We start from the raw sequence: 27,659 nt of genomic DNA, 5'->3' as shown, positions 1-27,659 counted from the left end.
AAAGGGCAAAGCCCAAAGCTACGCACTTTGTTGTTGTTTGTGGTTCAGTCGCTAAGTCGTATCCAACTCTTTGCCACCCCACGGGCTGCAGCACAGCAGGCTTCCCTCTCCTTCACTATCTCCCAGAGTTTGCTCAAACTCATGTCCGTTGAGTCAGTGATGCTATCTAACCATCTCATTCTCTGTGGCCCCCTTCTCCTCCTGCCCTCCTCAATCTTCTCCAGCATCAGGATCTTTTCCAATAACCCTATGCACTTAGTAGGTGACTAAGCAGTTTCAAGTGAATTTCAGCCCCTCCAATGTTCATAAATTTACCACAAGCCCTCACCTGTGGGCTTGAGCCTCACAACTCTTTAAGGACATACATCATTATTTTATTGCACAGATGAAGAAGCTGAAACTCAGACAAGGGGAAACAACTTGCCCAAGATCACCTGGCTAGTCAGAGGCTGACCTGAGACTTGGTCCAGGCCACTTGAATTCAGCAAGGTTTCACCTGAGCCGGTTATCAGCATCCTAGCTCCTTCCCCCACATCCCTGAATCTGCTCCTCCAAATGTGCGTTATGCCTGCCCTCTCACAGGGAGAAGGAATTTCAAACACCCCAATGGCTGAACAAGCTGGAGATGGTACCCAGCCCCCATCACCTTGATTAAAGTCAGGATGCTTTAATCTGCCTGAGCGAAGTCAGGATGCCCTACTCTGCCTGAGAGAGGAATCTTGAAGTCCACGCTAAATGTGGATGGGGTAGGGGCACGAAAAAAACAAATTCTTCATTCCGTCCCAATAGATTGTCTAATTGACAGGGAAGAGGGTTCCAAACACCAAGAGCCTATTTCCCCACCTGAGGGAAACAGAGAAAAGAACTCACATTTGATATTTCAACCAATGAGCCAGTGGCATGGTTGGAGGAGGAGAGCTAGGATTCCCAATATGATGATTCTCCCTAAATTACTTTATAAACTTAATACGATTCCAGTAAAAATATCAAGAATTCTTTTTTTTTTTTCTTTTACTGTGGGAGAGTGAATAGGGTGGTATTAGCTAATTGAAAATTCCAGGGGAAAAAACCATGAGCAGTGGTGGGAATGAGAGAGAAGGCTGCCAAAATCTAACAGGTATTAAGGCTTTGGAAACAACCTAAATGGCCATCAGTATGGGGCCAAATGGGGCTTCCCTGGTGTCTCAGTGGCTAAAAAGAAAACCAACCCCCACCGCGCGCACCCCCCCCCCCACCACTTGCCAATGTATGAGACGCAGGTTCGATCCCTGGGTCAGGAAGATCCCCTGGAGAAAGAAATGGCAACCCATTCCAGTATTCTTGCCTAGGAAATCCCGTGGACAGAGGAGTCTGGCAGGCTATAGTCCATGGGGTCACAAAGAGTTGGACACAACTCAAGTGACTAAATAACAACAAAGGGGCTAAATAAATTATGTTATACTCACACAACAGAAAACTATGGAACTCTTACAGAAAAAACTGAGGAAGCCCTTTAAATAAAGAATGATCTCTAAGATAAAGTAGGTGGAAAAAACAAGGTATAAACTTGGATACACAGTATGCTACTATTTGTAGGAAGTTATGGAGAAAATACAACATTATTTGCTCGTGTAAGTCATCTATCACTGTGGAACGAATTACCCCCAAACTTAAACGACTTAAACATTTATTATCTTGTTTCCATGGGTCAAGAATCTGGGCCTAGCTGAGCTGGGTTGCCTTTGGCTTAGGTCCTCACAAGGTTACAGTCAGTTGTTAGCTGAGGCTGTGGGCTCATCTAAAGGCTCAGCTTGGGGAGAAGGTCTGCTTCCAAGCTCAGGCAGGGTTCTGGCAGGCATCAAGCTCCCACATGAGGTCACCATGGGGCTGCCTCCCAGCCTCACAGTGGACTTCCCCCAAGGGAGTGAGGGGCAGTGCCCTTGATGGAAGCCACAGCCTCTCCTCACAGCCTACCTCCAGAAATGACATCCCACCACTTCCACCGTTTTTTGTTCATTAGAAGCAGTCTGTAAGGGCAGCCCACACTGAAGGAGAAAGGACTATACAAGGGCGTGGGTCCTTGGGATCACGGGGGCTATCTTGGAGGATACTCACCCCCTGTGTTCATAGAGGTGAAGAATATTTTTGGAAGGACACGCGAAACATTTAACATTGGTTGCCTCCAGTGAGGTGGCCTGAGTAATGGGAGAGGGGAACTTTTCACTGAATATGCACCTATGCCCTTTGAATTTTGTACAATGTGAACGTATCACTTACTTTAAAAATTAACCAAATTAATTATAAATTTAAGAACAATTAGAAGATAGCAGTTTAATACCATAAGAATGGCTAAGAAGGAACAATTATACTTAAATAATACATAGTTATTACTTACCACCATAAACATACTTGTAGCTATTCAGTCATAATTACTTGTTTAAATGAGGGAGGTTTTAACAAGTTCTTTACTATAATCATGGACACACACACACAGACAAGCAACTCCCATTTGCAAAATACATACTCTCGAGCAAGGTATTCAGGGCTCTTCACAAATTCATTCCAGTCCGCCCTTACAGACCCATTACCTGCCACTCTTATGCCCCACTGTGAACCCCAGTGACTTGCTATACTCAACTGTTGATGTTTCCAGTTCTATGGCATACAAGCCACAAGCACGACGCCTGCACACAGCAAACTCCCGGAGGTGTCAGCTTCCAGTCCTTCTCCAACACTGCCTTTGCTTACACTGTCCCTGGCTGTGGAGCAGCCTGCACTCCTCCAAGCCTCGAGGCCGGACTGAGATGTCACGGTTACTGTGAGGTTGTCCCCCAAGCAGCTGGCTGTCACCTCTATTCTCCCACAGAACTCTGTCTGACTGCAAATACACTTTCACTATTGTATTACAATGTAAATCTCTTCAACTTAAAAGTCTGGTCCCTGGATCATCAGCATCACTTGGGACCTTGTTAGAAATGCAGAGTCCAGGGCCCCACCCTGGACCTACAGAGTAGGAATCTAAATTTTAAGAAGATACTGGTGATTTATATGCCATCCAACCATCTTATTCTCTGACATCCCCTTCTCCTCCTGCCTTCAATCTTTCCCAGCATCAGGGTCTGGAAGACGAAGATTATGGCATCCGGTCCCATCACTTCATGGCAAATAGATGGGGAAACAATGGAAACAGTGACAGAGTTTATTTTCTTGGGCTCCAAAATCAGTGCAGATGGTGACTGCAGGCATGAAAGACGCTTGCTCCTTGGAACAAAAGCTATGACCAACCTAGAAAGCACACTAAAAAGTAGACATTACTTTGCTGACAAAGGTCCATCTAGTCAAAGATATGGTTTTTCCAGTGGGCATGTATGGATGTGAGAGTTGGACCATAAAGAAAGCTGAGCACCGAAGAATTGATGCTTTTGAACTGTGGTGTTGGAGAAGACTCTTGAGAGTCCCTTGGACTGCAAGGAGATCCAACCAGTCAATCCTAAAGGAAATCAGTCCTGAATATTCATTGGGAGGACTGATGCTGAAGCTGAAACTTCAATACTTTGGCCACCTGATGCGAAGAGCTAACTTATTAGAAAAGACCCTGATGCTGGGAAAGATTGAAGGTGGGAGGAAAAGGGGATGACAGAGGATAAGATGGTTGGATGGCATCACCGACTCGACAGACAAGAGTTTGAGTAAACTCGGAATTGGTGATGGACAGGGAAGGCTGGTGTGCTGCAGTCCATGGGGTCACAAAGAGTTGGACATGACTGAGCAACTGAACCAAACTGAACTCAAGCTTGAGAAATACTGGTTTAAATCTTTCCCTGGTTGAACTATAAATCTTTCTGGGTTCTCCTTTACCTCTGTCCCCAGAGTACATTGTAAGACCTAATACTTAAAAGTCTTAAGGTTATTTACAATTATTGTATATATGATGGGCTTCCTTCGTGGCTCAGTGTAAAGAGTCCACCTGCAATGCAGGAACCACAAGAGACATGGGTTCAATCCCTGGGTCAGGAAGATCCCCTGGAGCAGGGAGTGGCAACCTACTCCAGTATTCTTGCTTAGAGAATCCAATGGACAGAGGAGCCTGGCAGGCTATGGTCCACAGGGTCACAAAGGGCAGGACACGACTGAAGCGACTTAGCATGCACGCACAGGTAGAAAAACATGAAGACTTAAAAAATACATGTAAAACATAATACTATAATAATCCATAGAATGGTATACAATCGCGTTGAGCTATATACAGAGAGAGGTATGAAAAACTAGCCCAACTATATAAAGGTGTTTCTTTAAAGACAATTTAAATAACAGTATGTATCAATGATACCCAAATTGTTTTGTTAAAAAAATTGTGACTATGGACACTGAAAAGATACATATAAAATATCTCTGATGGAGTTCGTTTTACGGTTTTCTACATTTTAAATGTTTTCCATAATTTTTCTATAATTTTTTAAAAAGCGTATCATCACTTTTATAACTTAAAAAGTCATTTTCATTTTGAAAAATATCTACATTCTTTCTTAAGTCCCTTTACATCCAATAACCAAGATTTTTAACCAGCCCAGGAAGCTGACAGGTCTGCAAGGACCACAACCATTTCACAGATGAAGGCACTGGGCCTCAGAAACAATCCTGATTGCCTGACTCTGGACTGGGACCTCCCATCCATGCAGCTACTCCAAGATCAGGGGCCTGTAGCAAATTGGCTGCCGGCTTTGGTAAAAAGAAAACCCTGTTATTTTAACAGCCCCACTATCCCCAGTTACTTACTGTCAGTAAGAGCAGCAAGGGAACAGATCCAAACACAAAACACTCAGAATTCATGCTACACCACCTCCCCCTGGTGGAAGGCTCTAGAAAGTGTCCTGATGATAAGGAGCCGTTGCAACTGGAAAATAATGAGTTTTCCATCAACATCACCTCCATTTCTTTAAATCATCAAAGCCACATTTTTTTCCATCAAGGAGTCAGGTACCGACAAAAAGAGAGGAAATCAGGACCTGGTGTCAACGAGGCTCAGAGCCTTGGACGATGCTGGGGGTGGTGCAAACTCTCTACCCTGGCCCTTTTGTTCCTTACCACTTCTGTGGCTGTTGCTTCTGTCCCTGGTGTTCTTCTGCATCGCCTTTCCTGCATCCTATCTGCCTCTGTCCATTCTCCTGAGTCTTAGGGAAGGGCAAGAGGTAACCATGTACCCTCACCCACGACCCAGCATGAAGCAGCACCAACATCAGGAATGTCCAGCAGAATCCGCTGAAGAGCCAGTCCTCAGGCGCTGGGCACTGACATTTCCAGTAAGTCAGGACGCAGTACTGACATTTTTTCAGACATAGAAGAAGGCAGCAATGTCGGTCTTCACCTGTGTGCCCCTAGTCTCCCGATAAACACACGGCTTCTTCACTCTTCCAGGAAGAAGGAAACATTCAACATGACATCTAGAACAGGAAGAGAGAGAACATGTGGCATACCAGCTCTTCAGAAAACACAAAACACCAGATTTGTAAAAGCTAGAGGCACCGGGAGGGGGAAACTCTTTGTGATTCCAAAGAGGCTAGACAAAGAAAGGAGGGGAGCAGACACGAGGGACTACATGAAAACCAGCACCTTGTACAAGGTCCGGGTATTCATCTTCTGAGATTCGGTCCCAGGCTCTGGGCAAAGCTTGGATGTTTCCCAAGTCTTCCCATTGGATTGAGGACAGGAGGTACTTCCTCTTCAGGTACTTTCTAGGAATTAAGGAAGGTGCTCAAAAAGAAAATGAAATGTGCTGAAGGAAGAAAATACCCTGGAGAGCATTCCCAGGAGCTAGAAAAGCAACAGCACAGCTATCATTACGTTTACCAGGTGGGCAGGCTCACCTCTGCTAGAGATCTTTACCGAGTCCCTCTATACACAAGGTTCTGGGCTACAGGGAAGGGATGAAACACTGCCCCTGCAAACTGGGAACTCGCTATGGTGGGAAAACAAAACAAAACAAAACAGAAACTGAAAAGACTCTAAATGGGAAGAGATAAAAAAACTCAGTGGAAGTTCACAGGATAAATTCATCCCCCTTAGAGCAGGGGTCCCCAATCTCTGGTACCTGTCTGTGGCCTGTTAGGAACTGAGCCTCACAGCAGGAGGTAAGCAGTGGTCCAGAAAGTGAAGATTCTGCCACTCCCACTGCTCGAATTACCACCTGAACCATCCCTCCCATCCCCGACTGTGGAAAGACTGACTTTCACAAAACCAGTCCCCAGCGCCAAGAAGGGTGGGGAACCGCTGCTTCAGAGAACAGTAGGAAGATTCCGGCTGGTAGGAAGAGCTTAAACCAAGACAAAGAAGAGGGGAAGCACGGAATGGATTCAGGACTGTACATCTTCCAACGAGGTGCCAAATGGAATAGTGTGTAGGGAGCAGGCAAGGCAGCTGAGCAGGCAGGTGGAGGGAGAAGACAGACCAGTGCGCGGGGTCTCACCCTAGGGACACAAGAAGCTACGGAGAAGCCCTACCCAGTAGGATCAGAACAGGACCTCCTGAAGATAAATCTGTAGAGTGTGGCCACTACCTGGAGGTAGCTTCTTCCTTCAAAGGAAAGAAGCCAGGGTCAGAAAAACCTGCCTAGAGACGGCATGCGCAAAGGGTCCAAGTGAGACCGTGGCGCACGCAGTGGGGATACAGAAGGGATCTCCGAGAAACACCACGGAAACAGAACGGAAGGACCTGACAGTGGAGCCAACACCCTTACAACAGCACCCGGCACACAGGAGGTGCTCCGCGAGCGCAGCCCAGCTACTGCTGCCACCCACGCAGCCAGCAAACAGTGGGCTCGGGGGACAACCCTCAAGTTTACAGACTAGGTGACCAGACAGGGTTGACGCTACAACTGAAGAAAAAGGGAGCTGATGGGGTGGAGGCTGGTGGGGGGATGGATCTCCATCCATTTGAGCCTGCAGTTCCATGAGATTCCAGTTGGGAGGCAGCTGCAGGAAACCGAAGAAAAAAACTAGAGGCAAGAGTAAATGAAGGTAGAAACTCCAGCCAGAGAGTAGACGCGACTATCAGGCAAGACTAGAGAGAAAAAGGGAGAGGACTCCAATGAAACGGTCTTTCGGCTTCCACCCAAGCCTTCCCTCAGAACACAGCTGGGTGATAACATAGGTCTGATCAGATTACTCCTCTACTCAAAACTTTCTACAGCTTTTGTCTCTCTCAGGATAAAAGCCCAAATCCTTCCAAAGACCTCGGAGGCCCTCCCAGCCCTAGCCCTGTCTCCTGACAGCACCACCTGTTAGACCAGCCCCTTTCACTTGGCTCGAGCCCTACTGGATGCCTTGCTATTTTCTGAACGGACCAAGCTCGCTGTCACCTCAGGGACTTTACGCTTGCTGCTCCTTCTACCTGGAACACTCTTTGCCCCAAACATCCACACGATTCTTCCCCTCACCCTCTTCATGTCTTCTTAGACAGCACTTTCTCAGTGAGGCCTGCTCTGACCACCCTATTTAAAACTACAAGCCCGCCTTTAACCCTTGCTTTCCCCATTCCCTGCTTTATTTTTCTTCAAGGCACTTAATATCATCTGACATTTTATATATTTTCCCTTTTTTAATGCCTAGTTCCCACCACCTAGAATAAAGGCTGGAAGGTAGCATCTGCTCAATAAATGATTTGAGGAATGACTGTACAAAGGAATACAGGAGGAATCCAAAGAGAACTGACTTAAACTACGTATTTGTATGTAATCTGGTGAAAACTGAAGTTAACAAGACTTCCTAGAACAGCTCTGTGAAATGTGTGCAAAGGATATGAATTCCGATAATGTCTCTCAATGTCCTGCAACCACTCCAACATTTCAGCCACAGAGGGGCTTGCAGCTGAAGCCTGCAGGACAGCATCGAGGCCGATCGTGTCTGCGTGCTGCTCATAGATCTGAAGCACGCGCTCCACGTGGCTGCTGACCACATCACGCACCTTGAGGAGGGTGGCTCTGCGGGGGGAAAGTCTGATATTAGGCAATATGATGAGAAAGGCCTACGGCCAGGTTCCTCAACCTCGGTACCAAGAACATCTTGGACCTGATGATTCTTTGTGGTGGAGGGCTGCCCTGTGCGTTATAGGTTGTTCAGCAGCAACCTTGGCCTCTACCTACTAGATGACAAGAGCAAACTGTCCCCACCCATCTCAAGCTGTGGCAACCAATAATGTCTCCAGATATTGCCACACATCCCAATGGGAAAAACTGCCTCCGAAGGAGATCTACTGGTCCCAGGTGCCTTGGATGGAGGGGTGGCTTAACAATTAAGAATTGACTTAAAGATGATGAGGCTGAAGTTACATCACTCTCAAAAGCTGTGTGATGGGCCCAGCTGCCAAAGACAGAAAAGACCAAGCAGGCTTTCTGGGACTCCCATAAAGGAGAAGAAATGTTCACACGTAGTCAAATGCCACGTATGTGAAAGGAATAAGCAAGAGGGAACTACAGCAATAGAGCAGTATTGTGCTCATGCTATATCGTGTCCCACCCTAGTGAATTCTTGAATGGGTAAAATTTGGGCTCTTGACACACACAGATTATTGTGGATCTCAGGAAAGTTACTTATTCTCAATCACGAACAAAAACAAGTCTCTTTTGTTCACTGTGCATCCTAAGTACCTAAAACAGAGACTGACAGACAAAGCAACAAACGTTTGTCCAATGAAGGAAAAGGACTGTTGTGAAGAGTAAATACAGTAATGCATATTAAGCCATTAGGGAAGTACCTAGCTTATGGCAAATTTTATTATATTATTTTTACATAATTATTTTTTAAATTATTATATAATTATTTAAAAAGTTATTATTCCATTGGTGACTCCAAGAGGTCCAGCCACCAAGACGAAGGCTACAACTTCCCAAAGGGCAAGGCACTCCCTAGCCTAGAACCGCAGCTTTCAAGTTTGACTGTGACTCACAATGAAAACCTAGGCTAAAAATAACAGCCCAATACCCACATAAAAACATGTAATCAACTGAAATAAAAGTTCGCTACCTTAGAATGTGTAATGACCTAACTTAATTGACTCTTTAACTCAACTTAGGAACTAAGTCGGCCTTACTACTATATTCCTAGCACCTGCGTTTTGCACCCCATAGGTTCTTAATGTTTTTAGTACAGATAAATACAAAGAAGGCCCCCATCTTTGAGTTTCCTATCAGTCTATGGCAAACCCTACACACTAGAACCTTCTTTCATCCTGGTTAAGGGAAGGCCATATGTGCCCTCTCTTCTCCATCCCCAACTACCTGTAACTCTAAGACCGAGGGCCTAACATTGGTGCTCCTCCTGGCTCAGACACCAACGCACAGCAGAACAAAGCGGTGGTTAGGAGCTTCTGGCCCCAGTACCACAGGCACTTGGATTAGCATCCCAGCTTTACTATTTACTAACTGCCTGAGCACAGGCAATTTGCATGAGCCTGTTTCCTCACCTGAAAAATGGGATTAAGTGAGGTTAAGTCACAGAGTTGTTGAAAAGATTTTGAGATAATGTATGTAAAATCCTTGCTGCTGGCACCTACTAAGTTTACAGTGTAACTCCTGCTGCTTTCTACCTAAGGAAAACTGCAGTGGAGGGCCAATGAGCTTTCTCCGTTGCTTTTCTGCTCTGCTTTGATAACTTTTACTAAGTCCACCACCGTCACACCTAGCTGATAAGGGAAGTGCCAGAAAACGGTTTTTTGACAGAGAGAGGTCCCATTGCAACAGACGGAAAGGGGGTAAGGTTGACACCCCCCCAAATACCATTCTCTTAAGTAAGGAGAAAAACCCCCTTCTCACTGATCCTAGATTATTAAATACCCAGTTTTAACATCTCTAGGCCAAGGAAGAGCGCCACTGTGCCTCTTACAGCCTCTCTCCCAGCTTGTCCAGGATAGTGTCACCAGCCGCCAGCTGCTTGCGCCTCAGCCGCTCCTGTAAGTCTGGGAAGGGCCGAAGTGAGGGCACATCCTCAAATCGCAGGTTCTGTGCGGCCTGCAGCTGCTCTGCCAGGTTGCTGAGGGAGACCAGGAGGGGCGGGCAGTCCCTCAGAGCACTCTGCCACAGGCCCTGCTGCTCGTCCACCACGGGAAAGCACTTCCTCAGGGCCTCCTGCACGGCAAGCAAAGGCTGATCTTCAGTCATCTTCTACTGTGGGGGTGAAAACACAAACAAAAACCAGGAAAAAACAAATATCATTAGGGTCCCAAGTCGACAGGCAAAGGACCGAGTCACGGGTGGGAGTTATTTCCGTTCTCGGGGAGGTCCAGCTAAACAAAGTTTCCTCAGGTAGGGCCGTCTATCTCTCCCGACAGGTGTTTCTAGCGCGAGTCTTACCTTCAGAGAGGCTCTCGGAAGGCAGAACCTTCGTTTCCCACCTCGCGAAAGGTTCCTGACTACCCCTTGGCTTCGGGCAGTTTCAGACTGAAGGTTCACTGGGCCGACCCGTGCTTCCGGAGCCAGAATCTTGTCTCCTCTACTTGAAGTTTCCGGCCGCTCTTCTAAACCAGCGGGAAAACAAAACTAAACCAATAAAAGTTTAAGGAAATTCCAAGACCCCCGCACGCCTCCGCTATTTCGCTGCGCATGCCCAGACGTGGCTGCAGAGTCGCGAAAAATATGCGGGCAGACCGCAATGCCTTCTGGGTGCTGTAGTTTACATGTGGACTGGCTGCCCGATTGCGAAGCTTCTCTGTGATTGGCTGTTGTGAGACTCTCCTAAGACGGCGGCTATTTATTGGCCAGCCTTTGGCAGTTTGAATTTGGTGGCGGCGGTCTCACGTCGCGTTAGTCTCGGAGCCGCTCCTTCTCAGCTGAAGCAACCAGGTTTTTTCCTCAGCCCGGGTTTCAGAACCTGCAGGTGGGTGCCTCGCGAATCCTTTATGCCCGGGCCCGGAAGGGCAGGGGTCCCCATTCAAACCCCCTGGGGGGCTTCCACCCTCCCCTGCCTCCACCTTCCCCCGCCCGCTTGCGGCCCCCTCTCCTTCACCATCCCCGCTGCTGACGCCTTGTGCCTCCGCCCCTCGCTCCCCGCAGCCTCCATCGAAGCGCCATGGCTCCGTCTAGGAAGGGCGGCAGTCGGGTGGCCAAGACCAACGCGCTGCGGAACCGAAAGCTCGCCTCCTTTCTTAAGGACTTCGACCGTGAAGGTAAGGGGCGGAGCCCGGGTGGTCGCGGTCACCTGGGGCAATCGCGGGGTGCTGGAGGACTGGGACTCGGGCACCAGGGATTCCGGAAACCTTTTCCCCGCGGGGTGACCCGTGCCGTGTCCTCTCTGCCCTCTCGCAGTGCAAATGCGATCCAAGCAAATTCAGTCAGACAGGCAGAACCTCCTCAAAGAGTTGGATAACCTGTACAACATTGAGATCCTGCGACTCCCCAAGGCTCTGCGCGAGATGAACTGGCTCGAATACTTCGGTAAGAGCTCCTGATCTTTCCCCAGGCCTCGGCCTGGAGCCCTTCTGTGGTTACCATGGCAGCTTTTATCTTCTCAGTGAGGTCTTAGAAGGAAATTGCAGTCCTACTCCTCCCCAATCCCTGTCTCACCTCCCTGCTTAGCACTTTCCCTCATCTTTCTCTGCAGGCAGGCAAATGTTTTCTCTAAAGGAAGAGATAGTAACTATTTTAGGCTTTGTAGGCCAGAAGGTTCTCTGTCCAAACTACTCAACTTTGCTGTTATAGTTCCAAAACAGCTGTAATGAATGGGCATAGCTGTTTTCCAACAGAAATCTATTTATGGAAACACTGAAATGTGAATTTGACAGATTTCATGTGTCATGAAATACTCTTTTTTTGAGGGGGGTGGTATTTTATCTAACCATTTAAAAGTGAATGAATGAATAATTTGTTACTAGAGCACAGATGGAAGGATAACTCCAACCAGCTCTTTCTGCAGCTTATGGAAATCACCAGTTTATACACTGGCAAACAAATTGCAAAGTGCAAGGACTCGAAGAGTTTTCCTGGCCAGAGGAAAACCCCACCCTGTTCCCTACCCTACCCTCTGGTTAAACGTCCAGAGAAATGCAAGAGGCTGTCCTTTTGCTGGGTTACCCTTTTACTATTTTCTTATGATTAATTACCCACTAGGTAGCCTGCTACCTGGATAGAAATGCATGTTCTGCTCACATAGATGTCATTTAGTGATCCTTTTGGACTTTCTCTTTTATTTATTAATCTATTTTTGCATTTCTATAAATATTCATTGAGCATGTGTTAGTCACAATATTGGGTGCTGAAGATGCATTGGGAAATAAAACAGACATTATCCTTGCCTCCAGGAACTTACAAGTTAGTAGAGAAGACTTGTTCTAAAAATTTGGACATGATTATATATTTAAAATTATAAGTACTACAAAAGAGAATAAAGTAGTGGTCAGTAAGCACATTTATATAGTGCTTTCTATGCCAGACAGGCATTGTGTTTTCCAATGTTAACTGAAAAACCAAGTGTTTTCCATATATTAACTGATTTCATCCTCAAAACAAACATATTAGTTGTTGGTTTTATTCCTGTTTTGTAGATGACAAGATTAAAGCACAGAGATTGTTTGCTCAAAGTCTCATAAGCCAATTAGTGACATATTTGAATGTAGGCATTCTGGTTCCAAAGTCTGAGTTCTTAACTGTTATACAGGATACTACCAGCACTTCCAGCAGGAGGACTCTAACCTAAGTTTTTATTCTACATCTAAATCTTGCGAAGATCTCTTCATTCAGTACACATTTACATCATACATACTGATGACATATTTTTTACCAGAAGCTGTGGATATTATTTTTGTCCTCGAGTTCAGTTCAAGGCAGGGCTGGGCACTTCTACAGCTTTGAGTAGTTGTTGGATATGATGATCGTGAGCAACTAACTCAACACATTGCAGCAATCTGCTGTGAGAGAAAAATAAGCAGAGTTTTGGGTTTGAGCTGGGTTTTGAAAGATGAATTCCAAATTTGTAGAGTGCAGGGGATTATTTCAGGCGGGAGAAATAACTATCAGAACACTCAGTCCTGAGAGACAGTGGCACATTTGGGAAATAACAGTCCCTTTGGTGTAGTGGAACTTGTACTAAGTCATGAAGGGAACAGTCAAGCTTGGGGAAAGATTAGACTAGGTTGTAGAGGCTCCTGAATGTTGGACCAAGGACTTAATCTGGTCCAGTGTAAGATAAGTGGTCATATTAGGGAAGATAGTTTGTTAATTATTAAAATCTAGTAACCAAGCAAATTGTTCTTTTTAAAGCCCTTGGAGGAAACAAGCGGGCCCTGGAAGAAGCAGCAACAGTAAGTGACTTCTATTTTTGAACTCTTGGTTAGTTTTAAGTTTAGTCCGTCCACAAAATTCAATGGTGGGTGCTGACTGTGGACCAAGTTCCAGAGGGGACATTACTGATGTCAACTAAAAGATTATAGTTGTTGAATGCTGAGTACATGAAGGCCAAGTAGTTCCAAGGTTTATAGAGAAATAGTCCTATTTTGGGCAGGTTCCTTGCAGCTCTTTGCCCTGATCTTTGCAGGTGAAGTAGAAAGCCAAGTTCCTTTAAACCCCTGGCCTGCTAGGGGACAAAGAGACTGTTGCCTTTTCACATCATACTCTAGAAGCTGTGCTCTTGCTTGGGACTCTCAGGATTCCCCACCCCCTCTCACCTTCTTCCCCCTGCCATGATTACTAGGACTGAAGGCAGTATGATGGGGAGGCAGAATAGAGTTTAGATCAGTACTGCCTGTTACAATAGCCACCAGCCACATGTAACTTTAATTAAAATTCATAAAATATTCAGTTCCTCAGACACATTAGCCATGAGTCATTTGTTCAGTAGCCACTATGACTACTGAATCATCCTCCATTTCAGACACCCCTCATCTCTCTAGCACGGCACAGCTTCTTGCTAAGCCCCGACAGCCTCAGAATCCTTGTCTGAGTACTCCATGTAGTCTCTACCAATCCAGAGATGAAACTGTGTCGTTCCTTGTTTGTAATGGCTATTCTGATACTTAGTGTGCCCTACAAGAAAAGGCTTGTGAAGCATGCCTGCTTTTGGCTATTCCCATACATGTAGATAGTTACCATTGGGAATAAATTTAATTAGAATGGTGACTGGAAGCCTTTTTGAAGGGTACAGGAGCATAGCAGAAAAACATTTGGCCCTCTAGACTTAAAAAAAAAATTCTTTTAAGGTAACTGTGTGATAGGTGCATTAATTAATTTGATTGTGATAATCATTTCACAATGTGTATGTGTAACACTTTTTTTATATATATATAGGCATTTTTTAAATTTATTTTTTAATTGAAGGATAATTGCTTTCAGAATGTTGTTGTTTTCTGTCAAACCTTAACATGAATCAGCCATAGGCATACATATATCCCCTTCCTCTTGAACCTCCCTCCCATTTTCCTCCCCATCCCACACCCTTAGTTTGGTACAGAGCCCCTGTTTGAGTTCCCTGAGACATACAACTAATTCCCATTTGCTATCTGTTTTACATATGGTAATGTAAGTTCCCATGTTACTCTCTCCATACATCTCACCCTCGTAACACTTTAAATGTGTTAGAATCATATTTGTCAATTATACCTCAATAAAGCTGGGGGTGGGATGAGAAGACTGACATAGCATCAAGTGTTGTAGAGAATATGGGTCATTCGAAACTTGTACTGTTTGCTCCTTGCATGTAAACAAGTACAATCACTTTGGAAAACAATTTTGCATAATATTAAGCCTGAACACCTGTGTACCCTGCAACTCTCTGATGCCCTATCCCTAAGTATACAGCCAAGAGTAAACCTGGACATGCGTGCATCAGACACAGCTATAAGAGTTCAAAGCAGTAGTGTTTGTAATAGCAAAATACTATTGACAGGAGACTGGACCAATCCATTATGACAGGTATTACATAGCAGTGAAAACTAATTTCAATCACAAACAGTGGTCAAAAGCAGAACCAACAAAATATTGTTTAAGCACGTAGACATTTGTGGAGAAATATACATACACCCACACTTTCTTTCAGGCAAATGGAATGATAGTGGTTATCTCTAAGGAATGACAGAATCAGGACACTAGTCGCCTTCTGAGGAGAGGCAAAGAAATAGTACAGGGAAAAGTACATAGCCGGAAGCAAGTAACTGGCAGTGTTTTGGGTCTTTGGTTGTATGGTGGATTTATGGGAGTTCAGTATTTTGTGTTATAAGTAACATAATGTTTTGTATGTATCAAAGAATATGGTTTTTTAAGTTGTTTTTAATCTTAAAATATTGTTCCTCACATTTGATGGAATATACCTGGTGTTTTCGGACTGTGTTTGGCACAGGCGGACTTGGATATCACAGAAATAAACAAATTAACAGCAGAAGCTACTCGGACACCCCTGAAACTTGCCAAAAGTGAGTACTTTTCAAAACCCCTTGTTGAAGTGAGAGAGCGAAGGCCCAGTGTAGTTGGCTGGCTGCTCGGGGAGGCCTCCTTGGAGGAGTCTCTTCCCTCTAATGCCTGGTCCTCAGTCTCGAAAATCCAAAAATTTGATTTTGTCCTCTGCATTCAGTTAATTATATGAAGACTGATAACTAACTGAACTCTTCAGACCAATTTGTGAGCTAAAATGAAAGAAGAAAAACAAAAGCTGTGCTGGAAACCAAACATTGTTGCCTACTTCCTTCCCTGAGAGAGAGGCGAGCAAGGTTTGGAGAGGTGTGACAAGACGTGGCAGTGCCAGCCAAGACTCCCTGGTGTGAGCAGAAGGGTTGAAAGAGAACTGTGAAAGGACCAACTTTCTCAGCCTGTCATTCCATGCTACTCAGTTCACTGCCCCATCCATGAAAAATTCTCTCCCATACACGCCCCACACTCGGGGAAACACTATCTTAGAGGGAAAGTTTGGGGACGCTGACTGTAATTAGTGAGCACAGATTCAGGCCAGGATGGGCTCTCCAAGGGACATGCTGTCACTGACCTTAAGCTCTGGGCTTAAGGCTGCCCATCAGGCAGCACCTTCTCTACTGGGCCAGGCCTAAAATACCACTCAATGTTTATTCCAGCTTACCTTTTTTTTTTTTTTTTAAGATAAATATATTTGTATTCTTATTTGTATCAGGAAAAAAAGCTTAAAATTCATTGAACTCTTTCCCCTCAGTTAAATTTCTCTATGGAATCCCTGCTTAGGATTTTCTAGCCTGTGGTTGAATGTATTTAGCAATGAGACACTCCCTTTCAATGATAGACAGCTGGAATGGTTAGAACATTTTTTCTAATTTTGAACCAAAGTTTCCTTGTGGTATCTACATATTGATACTGCTTCTGTTCTTTGAGGTCCCGCAGAGCTGTCTTCCATATGACAACCCCTTAAATATTAAAAACTGGTATTACTTCCTCTTGAATCATCCATCTTAAACATCCCTCATTCCTTTCCCTTTTAAAATGATAATTGTAATAACTTATTATTTATAAATAGTATTTTATTATAATAAATAGTAATAACATTTAAAAAACTAAGATCATGGCATCCAGTCCCATTACTTCATGGTAATTAGAAGGGGAAAAAGTAGAAACAGTGACAGATTTTATTTTCTTGGTCTCCAGAGTCACTGTGGATGCTGACTGCCGCCATGAAATTAAAAGACACTTGCTCCTTGGAACGAAAGCTATGACTAATCTAGACAGTATGTTAAAAAGTAAAGATATCACTTTGCCAAGTAGTCATGTACAGATGTGAGAGCTGGATCATAAAGAAAGCTGAACACGGAAGAATTGATGCTTCAGAATTGTGTTGTTAGAGAGGACTCTAGAATTCTGCGGACAGCAAGGAGATCAAACCAGTCAATCCTAAAGGAAATCAACCCTGAATATCTACTGGAAGGCCTGAGCTGAAGCTGAAGTTCCAATATTTTGGCCACCTGATGCGAAGAGCTAACTCATTAGAAAAGACCCTGATGCTGGGAAAGATTGAAGAAGAGGGCTACAGAGGATGAGATGGTTAGATAGCAACACTGACTCAATGGACGTGAATTTGAGCAATCTTGAAAGATAGTGAAGGACCGGGAAGCCTGGCATACAGCAGTCCATGGGGTTGAAAAGAGTTGGACACAACTTAGCGACTGAACATTAATACTTATAATGTGTTCAGTATCATTCAAGGGACTTTACATTCATTCATCCCACAAATATTTAATAAGCACTTGTAGGCACAATTCTAGACTTTGGGATGAGTAACAAAGACGCCATTTTTGTGGAGCATGCATTCCATGTCTCGTCATGTCCCCATGAAGTGTCTCCTCCGTTTTATAGAAGAAGAAATTGAGAGTTGCGGTGAAAACCATGTGGCATAGTCAGAGGTAGGATCAGGCCTCAGGCTCAAGGCTGTCTGGCTCTGGGGTCTGCATTCTTAATCAGAATGCTGGGCTGCTCATACAAAGCACCATAAAGGGTTTTTTAACCACTCTGAGACCTTATGTGTGTGTGTGTGTGGCTAAATCCTTTTTTTTTTTTAATCATCTTTCTTTTGGATCTCTTTCTTGATTACAACCTAAGATTGCTCAAGTTTTATTTCCTATAAGAAATGTGAATGCATAAAAGTTTATTCACATGAGAAATATCACTCTGTTAAAACTCTTACAGCACGGAAGGTAATGCAAGTGGATGAGATGATAGTGGAAGAAGAAGAGGAAGAAAATAACAGTAAGAATCCTCAAACTGCAAGAGTAAGTAGGCACCCACATTTGGGGCGGGAGCCTCTCAGCAGGCAAGGGAATACTTAAAATATAGTATACCTCCTTTATCACTACCTTACCCCACTGCCCCTGGAAGTTTTACCATTCCTCTTAGGACACAGCTTTTAAAATGAGTGAAATTTCACTAGCTGGAGAAGAAAAGGAAGGGAATTCCAGGAAGAGGTATGAAAGTGCCCTTTGAGGAACAGGAAGCGGTTTGGTGTGGTGGCAAGGACATAAGCTGTGAGGGTAATCTGGGGAAAGCAGTGGTCTCGTGAGCCAAGCTTAGAGGTTGTGATTTCATGAGATAGGTCATGGTAAGTGACGTGATGGATAGGTATTTCAGAACAGCATTCAGGATAAACGAGAGAGAGAAAATTAGAGACAAGGGAACCAGTTGGGAAGCTTTATTATTTTGTTTAATTGAAGTATAGCTGATTTACAATGTTGTGTAAATCTCTGCTGTACAGCAGAGTGACTCAGTTATATCCTATAGGCATTCTCTTTAAATATTCTTTTCCATTATGCTTTGTCACAGCGTATTGAATATAGTTCCCTGTGCTGTACGTATGACCTTGTTTATCCACCTCACATCTAATAGTTTATGTATGCTAATCCCAAACTCCCAGTCCTCCTCTCCTCCACCTGCTGCCCCCCTGGCAACCACAGTTCAGTTCTCTGTGTCTGAGTCTGTTTCTGTTTTGCAGATATGTTAATTTGTGCCATATTTTAGATACCACATGTGATATATATGTGGTCTTTCTCTGACTTATTCACTTAGTATGATGGTCTCTTGTTGCATCCATGTTGCCACAAATGGCATTGTGGTGTTCTTTTTTGTGGCCAAGTAGTATTCCATTGTGTATGTACCACATCTTCCTCCATTCATCTGCCGATGGTCACTTAGGTGGCTCCACGCACTGGCTGTGGTGAATAGTGCTGCCGTGAACACGGGGGTGCAGCATCTGTTTGAATTATAGTTTTGTCCAGGTATGTGCCCAGGAGTGGGGTTGCTGGATCAGAATGTCATTGTGCTTTTAGTTTTCTGAGGAGCCTCACGCTGTTTTCCATAATGGCTGCACCAACTTACATTCCCACCAGCAGTGTAGAAGGGTTCCCTTTTCTCCACACTGTCCAGCATTTATCATCTGTAGACTTTTTAGCGGTGTCATTCTGACTAGTATGAGGAGGTACCTCGTAGTTTTGGTTTGTATTTCTCTAATTATTAGTGATGATGAGCATCTTTTCATACGCCTACTGGCCATCTTTGGAGAAATGTCTGTTAAAGTCTTAAGGTCTTCTGCCCATTTTTCGATTGGGTTGTTTAGTTTTTTGTGGTTGAGTTGTATGAGCTGTTTGTATATTTTGGAGATTAAGCCCTTGTCTGTGGCATCATTTACAAATATTTTCTTCCATTCTGTAGGTTTGTGTTTTTTTTTTTTAATGTTTCCTTTGCTGTGCAAAATTTGTAAGTCCCAAAATTCAGTCCCATCTGTTTATTTTTCTTTCTGTTGTCTTGGGAGACTGACCTAAGAACACATTGGTACAATTTATGTCAGAGACTGTTTCGCCTATGCTCTCTTCTAAGAGTTTTAAGGTGGCATGTCATGTTTGTCTTTAAGCCGTTTTGCATTTATTTTTTTGCACAGTGTGAGGGTGTGTTCTAGCTTTATTGATTTCTATGCAGGGGCTGCTGTAATTCTTGAACTGAGGCCCTGACCCTGTGAAAAGAGAAGGGATAAGGTTTACAAAGCAGAGTGGGCAAGATTGGTGGAGGGAAGGAGCGACCTGAGACGACCAGGTGGTTCCTGGCTTAGGGAACCGCCCCCTGGTGGGGGGCATGGGAGGAGGAGGGGTGCTGGGCCAGGGCAAAGGGCAGCAGTTAGTATGCCAGTTGTTGGACCTGCTGAGTGTGTAACACTTCTCCAGCATGTCTAGCCCTGACAGAAATCTCAGCCTGGAGCTCAGGCAGAAGTAAGAGACTGAGAGACACCGATTCTCAGATCTTTAGGTGGTTGTCCCAGCAGGGGGGTCAGTGAGGTTGTACGGGGAGAATGTGGAGGGGAGGCTGAGGGTGGACCCTGGAGGGAAGGTAGAAAGAGGAGCTCGTGAGGCAGCCTGCAGAGAAGAAGGCCAGCCAGGAAAGCAAGGGTGGTAGGTCGATCTTTGGAACAAGAGAGGAGGATCATCAGAAGGTAAAAAGTGACTCTTGTCAGGTACCTCCAGGGATTCGGCAAGGGTGAGGGCTGCTGAGGGTTCCTTGTGCTGGGCACCTGGGTGCCCTTAGTGACTGTCACAGCAATGCTGTATGAGGGGGTGGGAGCAGGGTAGGGCAACCAACCAAGCTGCACTCAGTTCAAAAGGCACTTACCTTTAATCTTGGTCAAAGTCCTCTAATTGGAAGACTCAGGCAGTATAATTCTTAGTTGACCAGTTCTGCTCTGAATTATTTAAGTCAGTGTGAGTTCTGTAAGTTATACCTTCTGATGTTCAGATACTCAGTTCTTTTCCAGAGCTGGTATCCTTCTCCCTAACCTTTCCCCCTTGTGGGGCTTTTTTTAACCTCAGTTTCATTTGTTTGTGACTTCAGGCTAAAAGGTGTCCTCCATCCAAGAAGAGAACCCAGTCCATACAAGGGAAAGGCAAAAATAAAAGGTAACAGGTTTTCCAAATTCAGATGTGCTTTTGGTTTTATTGGAGAGCCACATTCATCATGGCAGGAATGGGCGGTAAAGGGGCTTTTGTGACTTGTTTTCAAGTAGAGCTTCACATCATCGAATCCACCAGTATCTGAGCTTGGGGGGCCTCTAGAAACTGTCCGACCCAACACCTTCTCTGGTTCTTCTGCCCATGTTCTCTGTCTCCCCACCACCACCCTTTTTTTTAAAATGCAAACAGGGAGATTAATAAGACACAAAAACATACAGTAAGCACTGCATATTTTGTTCAGTTGCCAGACAGTCCGTGTGTAGAGCTACCCACATGGTTAGTCACAAAGTGGCTATCACCTACCTGTGGTTAGTTTCTTGAAAAATTCCTCCTGGTCCTGCTAAGCAATGACTCACCATGGACTTGAATTTCTTATGCTGGGATGGTGGGGGAGGGGGCTGCCTGTTAACGAGCTCAGGAAAGGAGTCACTGGAGCGGGTCTGTGAAGAGTGAGCTCCTCTCTCTTCTCCCTGGGCAGTGGGAGCTGTCTGGCAAGAGGACAGGAGCTCCAACTAGGGGGCCTACAGGGTGCAGAGGGGCTGTCTCCTTCCTCTCGTTCCCTTAGCTTGATTGAGAAGTCAGATTCTGGAGGCAGACTGCCTGGGTTCAGGGTTCTGGCTCTGCCCTAATATCCCCAAGTTTCTGCTTGTGGAAATGAGGATAATGGTGGGTCTCACAGGGTGGTGAAGAGGCTGCACGAACTAATGTGTGGAAGGCGCCCAGGACAGGCTCTGACACGCTCAGTGTTACCTGCCTCTTCGGCTGCAGTCATTGGACCTGAGAGTTGGTGCACCTAATGGCCGTGTCTCTCCCGTAGGTCAAGCCATTACGCCACCGTTACCCCAGCTGTGGGCCGACTGGAGTTGTCTCTGGTGAAACCAACTCCAGGCCTGACACCCAGGTTTGACTCAAGGTGAGTACTGGCAGCAGCGGTTGGATTTTGATGGGAGCCCAATACTTGACATTTGTCAGAAAAGAAGGGTATTTAAGAAAATACTGGAAAGCCTCACTCAGGAGTGTTTCCTAATGTTTGCCTCTCCCCTGAGAGCAGGTTCGCCTGTTTTCAGTGGCAAAATGATCGTTTATCTTATGAGAGGGAGGAGACCAGTCTGTCCCTGATGACTTGGAGGCCTCTAGTGACTATTTTGGTCTTTTCTGATTCTGATTAAGTTTAAGTTAGTAGGTACTCTTCCCATACCCTTGATAGGAGTGAAAATTAACACCATCTTTTGGGAGACCAATATAAATAAGGATGTTCTTACAGCATAAATTAATCCCTTCTACAGTGCTGGTCAACTAGATAGGAGATGCTGTGTAGCCATTAAAAAATAAATGGCTCTGCATGTGCTGATTCATGGTCAGGAGCCTCTCCAAAGAGGTGGCAGAGCAGCATGTCCTAGGTGATCCCATTTGATAGTTTCTGGAGGGACGCATAAGGAACTGAGCGTGCTTATCTCTGGAGTGGGAGAGTGAGGAAGACCTACCTTCTAATTCTCACTCCTCCTTAACTTTTTTGTTTTTTTCATGAGTGTATAGCAAAGGACATTTAGGGAAAAAGAGATGGAAGCACTTTAAAGATCTCAAGAAAGTCATCCTCCTTTGACCCTGGAAAATTTCTCCTGATGGAAGCACATAGCTACTCTTGGAAATATATTAGCCACTGTTTGTTTCTGGCTTTGTGGATGGATGGATGGGTGGGTGACTGTTCTCCACATGGAGCTTTGAACCTAAAATTTACATGGATAAGAATTTACTTTTGCTAGATGTATGTTTGATAATTACAGCCTCCTTTCTCCAGCTGTGTTGAGTCATTACTGCTTTTTAACCCTAAATTTAGAACATGCCTTCTTAGAAATGTGTGATTTGAAAACTGCAGCTTGAGGCCAGATTGGGTTTGGAAGGGCTCATAGCGCCTGGTGTCATTCAATCTGCCAAGCCATCTTTACAGAGATTTTCCCACTTTATAGGATCTTCAAGACCCCGGGCCTGCGTACTCCAGCAGCCAGAGAGCGGATTTACAATGTCTCTGTGAATGGCAGCCCTCTTGCCGACAGCAAAGAGATATTCCTCACTGTGCCGGTGGGAGGCGGAGAGGTAAGTGTTCCAGGGAAGGGTGGGTCAGGCCACGGTGTGCTGCTTACTCACCATTTCTTTCTCTTGTCCATCACCCACTTCTCTCCCGGAACCCAAAGTCCTTTGGTTGCCTGGCTCGTCATCTCCACACTTCTGTAGTACTCAGAACCATTCCCTCTCCCAGGGTAGAGCTCCAGACTGGGAAGATTCTTGCCCAGCTCTGGGTTCCATTTGTTCATCAGCTAACATAGGCCCACCTATCTTGTATTAATAGCAGGTTCAAGATGTGGAAGACATTCCTGCCCTTGAGTAGCAGTCGGTAGTCAAGCTAGGCTCCCAATGAACAATAACATAGCATGTGATGTGTGCAGTAAGGGAGATTTTAGAGGGTGTGCAAAGGATGGCACTGTCAGGGTGCATGCTTAGTCTAGAAAGGGGAGCGCGAGGGTCTTCCACTTGGTGTAACTTTGAGGAGTCTGAAGCAGGCAGAGCAGAGCAAGTTGCTGACCTCCGCTCAGGGATGGAGTGGGTGGTTTATCTCACATGAGGTCTGCAGGGCATTTCTAAGCTAACGTGCACCCCTTGTCTTCAGCTGATCCAGCCACTGACCCAGTGATAAACGCCAACATCACTGTCTCCTTGGGACTAACACCCCTCCTGCTTGCCTTGCCACCCACCCCCTACAAGTGCAGGACATCAAGGGGACCCCCCAGGGCACCCTGGGCTGCTGGCAGGGTGGTTCCTGCTCTGAGGGACCAGCCACTTTAACCCTCTCCCCTCCCCACAGAGCATGCGGTTATTGGCCAGTGACTTGCAGAGGATCGATATCGCACAACTGGATCCAGAGGCCCTGGGAAACATTAAGAAGCTCTCTGTAAGTCTCACACTCCTCTCCACACACAGGGTGGAGCCTTCTGGGTTTAGCCATTCTTAGGATTGCCTTTTGGGTCTGGGCTGGTGCTTTACACTTACAACTGTTTCCCCCAAGGAATTTTGACGCTAGGTTCTCCTGCTTACCTAGCAGCAGTTCTGTCCCTAAACTGATGTTGAGTTTTGATCCAACCCAGAGTGCCTACCACAGAAGTTCTACAAGAAAATCAAAATTCTGCTTCATTCGGGCAGTTGGTTTCTGTATGTTATGGCACAGCGGTTGACCTCAGGAACAGGGTGAGGAGCCTGTTCCAAGGACTCCCACAGAATCGGAGCGTGCTGGCCAGCCAGGCCCTCTGGGCAGTGGGACCACAGTGCCAGGGGCTGACGGGGCTCTGCTCTGCTGCGTCAGCTCCTTCATCTCCTCTGTCTTTGGGGCCCAAGCACTCATTTCTCCTGCACCTGTCCTTCCCCCCTAAGCAGAATATCACCTTCTCCATGAGGCTGTTGGTTCTCCTCCCCCTACCTTGGGTCTGCATGCGGTTCTGGGTAGTCGCACTCCCTACTCCACTGCCCAGCATGGGCTGTCCAGTGTTAGTCCTCAGTTAAATTCTCAAGGGGAAGAATCTGCAATTCCGTTCTCAGCTTTGGTCAGACAGGCCACCCTGGTCCTGTCAGCTGGATTAGTGTGGTGGACAGGAACATGTAGCACAAACATGGCTGCTGTTGGCCCCCCTTCTGGGTGGGGGGTGGGGTAGGGTCTGTTAAGGGCATGTCCAGGAAGCGGATGAGGGCGGAGCTGCTTTCTCAAACGTGTCATTCAGAACACGGGCTGGTGCTGGGCACATACCAGCCACCCGAACCTGGTGACATCCTTCATCACGCTGGACCTCCAGCATTGCTGTTCCCAAACGATGCCTTCACTGTCTCATCTGAGATGGCATTTTGCTGCTTTCCTTCAGATGAGAAACAGAGATGCAGAAAGTTTAGTTCAGTGTGCGTTGGTCTAGCGGTGAGCGTAGCTGCCTTCCAGAAAGGCTAGTTTGTTCACGTACCAATAGAGGATGGAGAGCTGAGATTCAGTCAGACCGGCCCAGCCCCAGAGTCAGTGCTCCCTGAATAGACTAAAGGATGGGTGGGCATGTTTGCCCAGCACCACCCACTGAACGACCTCTCCTTCTCCTTTCAGAACCGTCTTGCTCAAATCTGCGGCACCATACGAACTCAAAAATGAAGCTGCTCTTCCAAGACGGGACAAGAGGGGCCTTTAGTGGGCACTTCTGGGACCCTGAAGAAACCTCTTCCTTTTGGCTTACTGTTTGTTTGAGTGTGAAGTTCCAGAGCAGGGGGTGGTGTTCCTCTTGGAGAACTCAGGAAGCTTTGCTTTGGGCACCTCCCAAGCCAGGTGACAAAGACACTGCCTCTGCGTCCATACAGTCCAAACTTCTTGCCCTTCTCTGAACTGAATTCTCCTTCCTGCTCTTAGAGCAGCCGCCTTTGCCTCCTGCAGCTCCGTGTCCTCTTTGCCCTGCCCCAACTCAGAGGAACCTCATGTTCTCAGGAGGACTGCCAATCACTCTGACTAGAGAGCCCTGTGCAGCTGGGCTCCCAGGCTGGGAGCTGTAAGCTCCAAGAAGGGAGCTCCACAAGAGGGCGGCTCCGAAGCTGGAAGGCACTGTGCGGATGGGGCCAGGACCAGCCACAGCTGTGACCCCAGCAGGACACATCTGCCCCCCCGTGCCCATCCCCTCCCTCCTGCGGTGGCTACTGCCGGGGCTCTGCGGTCTTATGCCTGCCATGCCCAGTAGTTTTGTCTCAAGCTGATTTGTGGACCAGTATTGTGTATTATCCCTGTTTACCAAAGACCAAAACTTGGTTTGAGGGCAGTTTCCATATCTTGCTCCTCTACCTCTCCAGTTAGTTCAGTTAGTGGGAATCTGGATAAGGGAATTGTAGGGTTTAGATTGGTGTGGGGTTTTTTACATGACTGGCTGCAGTTGAACTCAAAGCTCTCTAGTCTCTGCCAGTTCTGTAGACTTTGCCAAGCGCTTCTCTCTTCTTAGAGACAAGGGGTTCACGGGGGAGTGAGTGTAGCTGGTCTGGGGGCCTCATTCCGTGCGTTTGGCCTCTGCCCTGGTGTGGGTTGTCCAGTGGGCGCGGAGACCCCTGCGGCCCAACCAGCCCTTCTGCCCCGAAGAATCATGGGATGTGGTCCAGGAACGTGGGAGCCGAGAGTTCCTGCCCCCAGCTCGGGAGCACAGTGTTGTGTATGTGGTTCTTTGTCGTACTTTGTACTATTTTGCTACACGACCATCCTAGTAATCCAGTCCTGTCCAAGATATGTTCTTTTCAAGTTGTTTTTTCTCCCTTTCCTGAGACTTTTGTACATATTGTCTTCCTGAGTCGTGGTATCTGTAAGCTGATTTATTCTGATCGGAGCTACCGAAAGATACCGGTTTTCAATAAAGTGTGGATTTGGATTTGTTTTTAACTGATACTCCACCTGCCTATCATCTCCAAAATGCTATACCTGGACTAAAGATAGTTTGGGGACTGAAGCTATTAGAGCAGAGGGTCCACAAACAGCTACTTCCCACAGATGTGAAAGCCTTTACTTCAGGCAGAATCTCTCTGATACCTAAAGAGGGGGCCCTCTCCCCAAGCAGGGCATGGTAATCTAGCCCAAGAAGTTTTCTCCCAACGCCTTCTTTCCACGAGCTGGAAATTTACATCTTGGGGGGTACAACAACCAGGGTATCTATAGTTTACCTGGGCAGCAAGTCTGGTCAGCCAGGGACAAAGCAGGGCCCCAAGTGATTCAGTGATGGGCCGTCTCACTTCCCAAGCTTCAGGCTCTGGCAGATCTGCCTTCCTGGCATTTTCACTGAAATGATCGAGGTGGGGCTCACAGTGGAAGAGCAGACAGACTCGGGTCACAGTTTAGGAGGCCCGTGGTGGTGACAGTTTCCGGGGAAGGCCCTTCAGTCAATGACAGCATTCAGAGTAGCGGTTACTCATTTCAAGAGATCAAGTCACCAAAGCTGAGGCTTCTACCCTTTCCTGCATCATCTGGTGCAGGGTTAAGTACAGCCTGACATCAAGGAAACACTGAGGATCCAACAGCCTTTACTCACGGCCACCTCACCCCAGTTCACTCCATTGGCACCACTGCCTAGACCCAGTTGCAGGGATTGTGTAGTATGTAACAGGTGCCGAGTAAATACCAGTCATAGACAAAGATGGACCAGTCCATCCCATGTGAGGGCTGCAGACGAGAACGAGCTTCCCTTCCCAGGATTTAAAGCAAGGGCTGAACTGTCACCGGGCTGGGATGCTGCAAAGAAAAGTCAGCCTTACTGCCAGACCCCAAATCAAAGAGTTCCAGCAAACATACTTTCACAGTTTAGATTTTTTTCCAAATTAATTGCTAACAATTTAAAAACTGTGAGATTTCACAAAAATGTTCACTCAGTTCAGTCACTCAGTCGTGTCTGACTCTTTGCGACCCCATGAATCCCAGCACACCAGGCCTCCCTGTCCATCACCAACTCCAGGAGTTCACTCAGACTCACGTCCATCAAGTCAGTGATGCCATCCAGCCATCTCATCCTCTGTCGTCCCCTTCTCTTGCCCCCAATCCGTCCCAGCATCAGAGTCTTTTCCAATGAGTCAACTCTTCGCATGAGATGGCCAAAGTACTGGAGTTTCAGCTTGAGCATCATTCCTTCCAAAGAAACCCCAGGGCTGATCTTCAGAATGGACTGGTTGGATCTCCTTGCAGTCCAAGGGACTCTCAAATGTCTTCTCCAACACCACAGTTCAAAAGCATCAATTCTTGGGTGTTCAGCCTTCTTCACAGTCCAACTCTCACATCCATACATGACCACAGGAAAAACAGCCTTGACTAGACGAACCTTTGTTGGCAAAGTAATGTCTCTGCTTTTGAATATGCTGTCTAGGTTGGTCATAACTTTCCTTCCAAGGAGTAAGCGTCTTTTAATTTCATGGCTGCAATCACCATCTGCAGTGATTTTGGAGCCCCAAAAAATAAAGTCTGACACTGTTTCCACTGTTTTCCCATCTATTTCCCATGAAGTGATGGGACCGGATGCCGTGATCTTAGTTTTCTGAATGTTGAGCTTTAAGCCAACTTTTTCACTCTCCACTTTCACTTTCATCAAGAGGCTTTTTAGTTCCTCTTCACTTTCTGCCATAAGGGTGGTGTCATCTGCATATCTGAGGTGATTGATATTTCTCCCGGCAATCTTGATTCCAGCTTGTGCGTCTTCCAGTCCAGCGTTTCTCATGATATACTCTGCATG

At 46.1% G+C, this 27,659-nt stretch overlaps 2 protein-coding genes across 4 annotated transcripts; one reads left to right on the top strand and one right to left on the bottom strand.

The window, feature by feature from the left end:
• Nucleotides 1-2,284: 2,284 nt before the first annotated feature.
• C3H1orf109 (chromosome 3 C1orf109 homolog) lies at nucleotides 2,285-10,572 on the bottom strand. Of its 3 annotated transcripts, NM_001101892.1 has the most exon segments (5): nucleotides 2,296-5,420; nucleotides 5,590-5,708; nucleotides 7,775-7,954; nucleotides 9,855-10,135; nucleotides 10,322-10,556. In NM_001101892.1, coding segments are annotated over 4 exon segments (612 nt in total). In that variant the 5' UTR covers nucleotides 10,130-10,135; nucleotides 10,322-10,556; the 3' UTR covers nucleotides 2,296-5,382.
• Nucleotides 10,573-10,762: 190 nt separating this feature from the next.
• Nucleotides 10,763-25,828, top strand: CDCA8 (cell division cycle associated 8). The gene is given in 11 exon segments (NM_001083652.1): nucleotides 10,763-10,844; nucleotides 11,021-11,133; nucleotides 11,273-11,401; nucleotides 13,223-13,263; nucleotides 15,294-15,366; nucleotides 17,594-17,676; nucleotides 20,276-20,340; nucleotides 21,212-21,307; nucleotides 22,362-22,488; nucleotides 23,255-23,341; nucleotides 24,527-25,828. Coding segments are annotated over 10 exon segments (843 nt in total). The 5' UTR covers nucleotides 10,763-10,844; nucleotides 11,021-11,036; the 3' UTR covers nucleotides 24,572-25,828.
• The last annotated feature ends 1,831 nt before the right edge of the window (nucleotides 25,829-27,659 follow it).

The sequence above is a fragment of the Bos taurus genome, chromosome 3, assembly GCF_002263795.3.
Source record: "Bos taurus isolate L1 Dominette 01449 registration number 42190680 breed Hereford chromosome 3, ARS-UCD2.0, whole genome shotgun sequence".
In the NCBI taxonomy this organism is placed as follows: domain Eukaryota; kingdom Metazoa; phylum Chordata; class Mammalia; order Artiodactyla; family Bovidae; genus Bos; species Bos taurus.
Note: the sequence above shows the minus strand (reverse complement) of the source record. Positions and strands in the feature narration are given on the sequence as shown.

Coding starts and splice junctions, on each gene's coding strand:
- C3H1orf109 (XM_005204680.5), bottom strand. CDS start 10,129: ATGACTGAAGATCAGCCTTTGCTTGCCGTGCAGGAGGCCCTGAGGAAG. Junction 7,955..9,854: donor GACAAGCTGGGAGAGAGGCT/GTAAGAGGCACA, acceptor TTCCCCCCGCAG/AGCCACCCTCCTCAAGGTGC. Junction 5,709..7,774: donor GAGAGACATTATCGGAATTC/ATATCCTTTGCA, acceptor AATTCCTAGAAA/GTACCTGAAGAGGAAGTACC.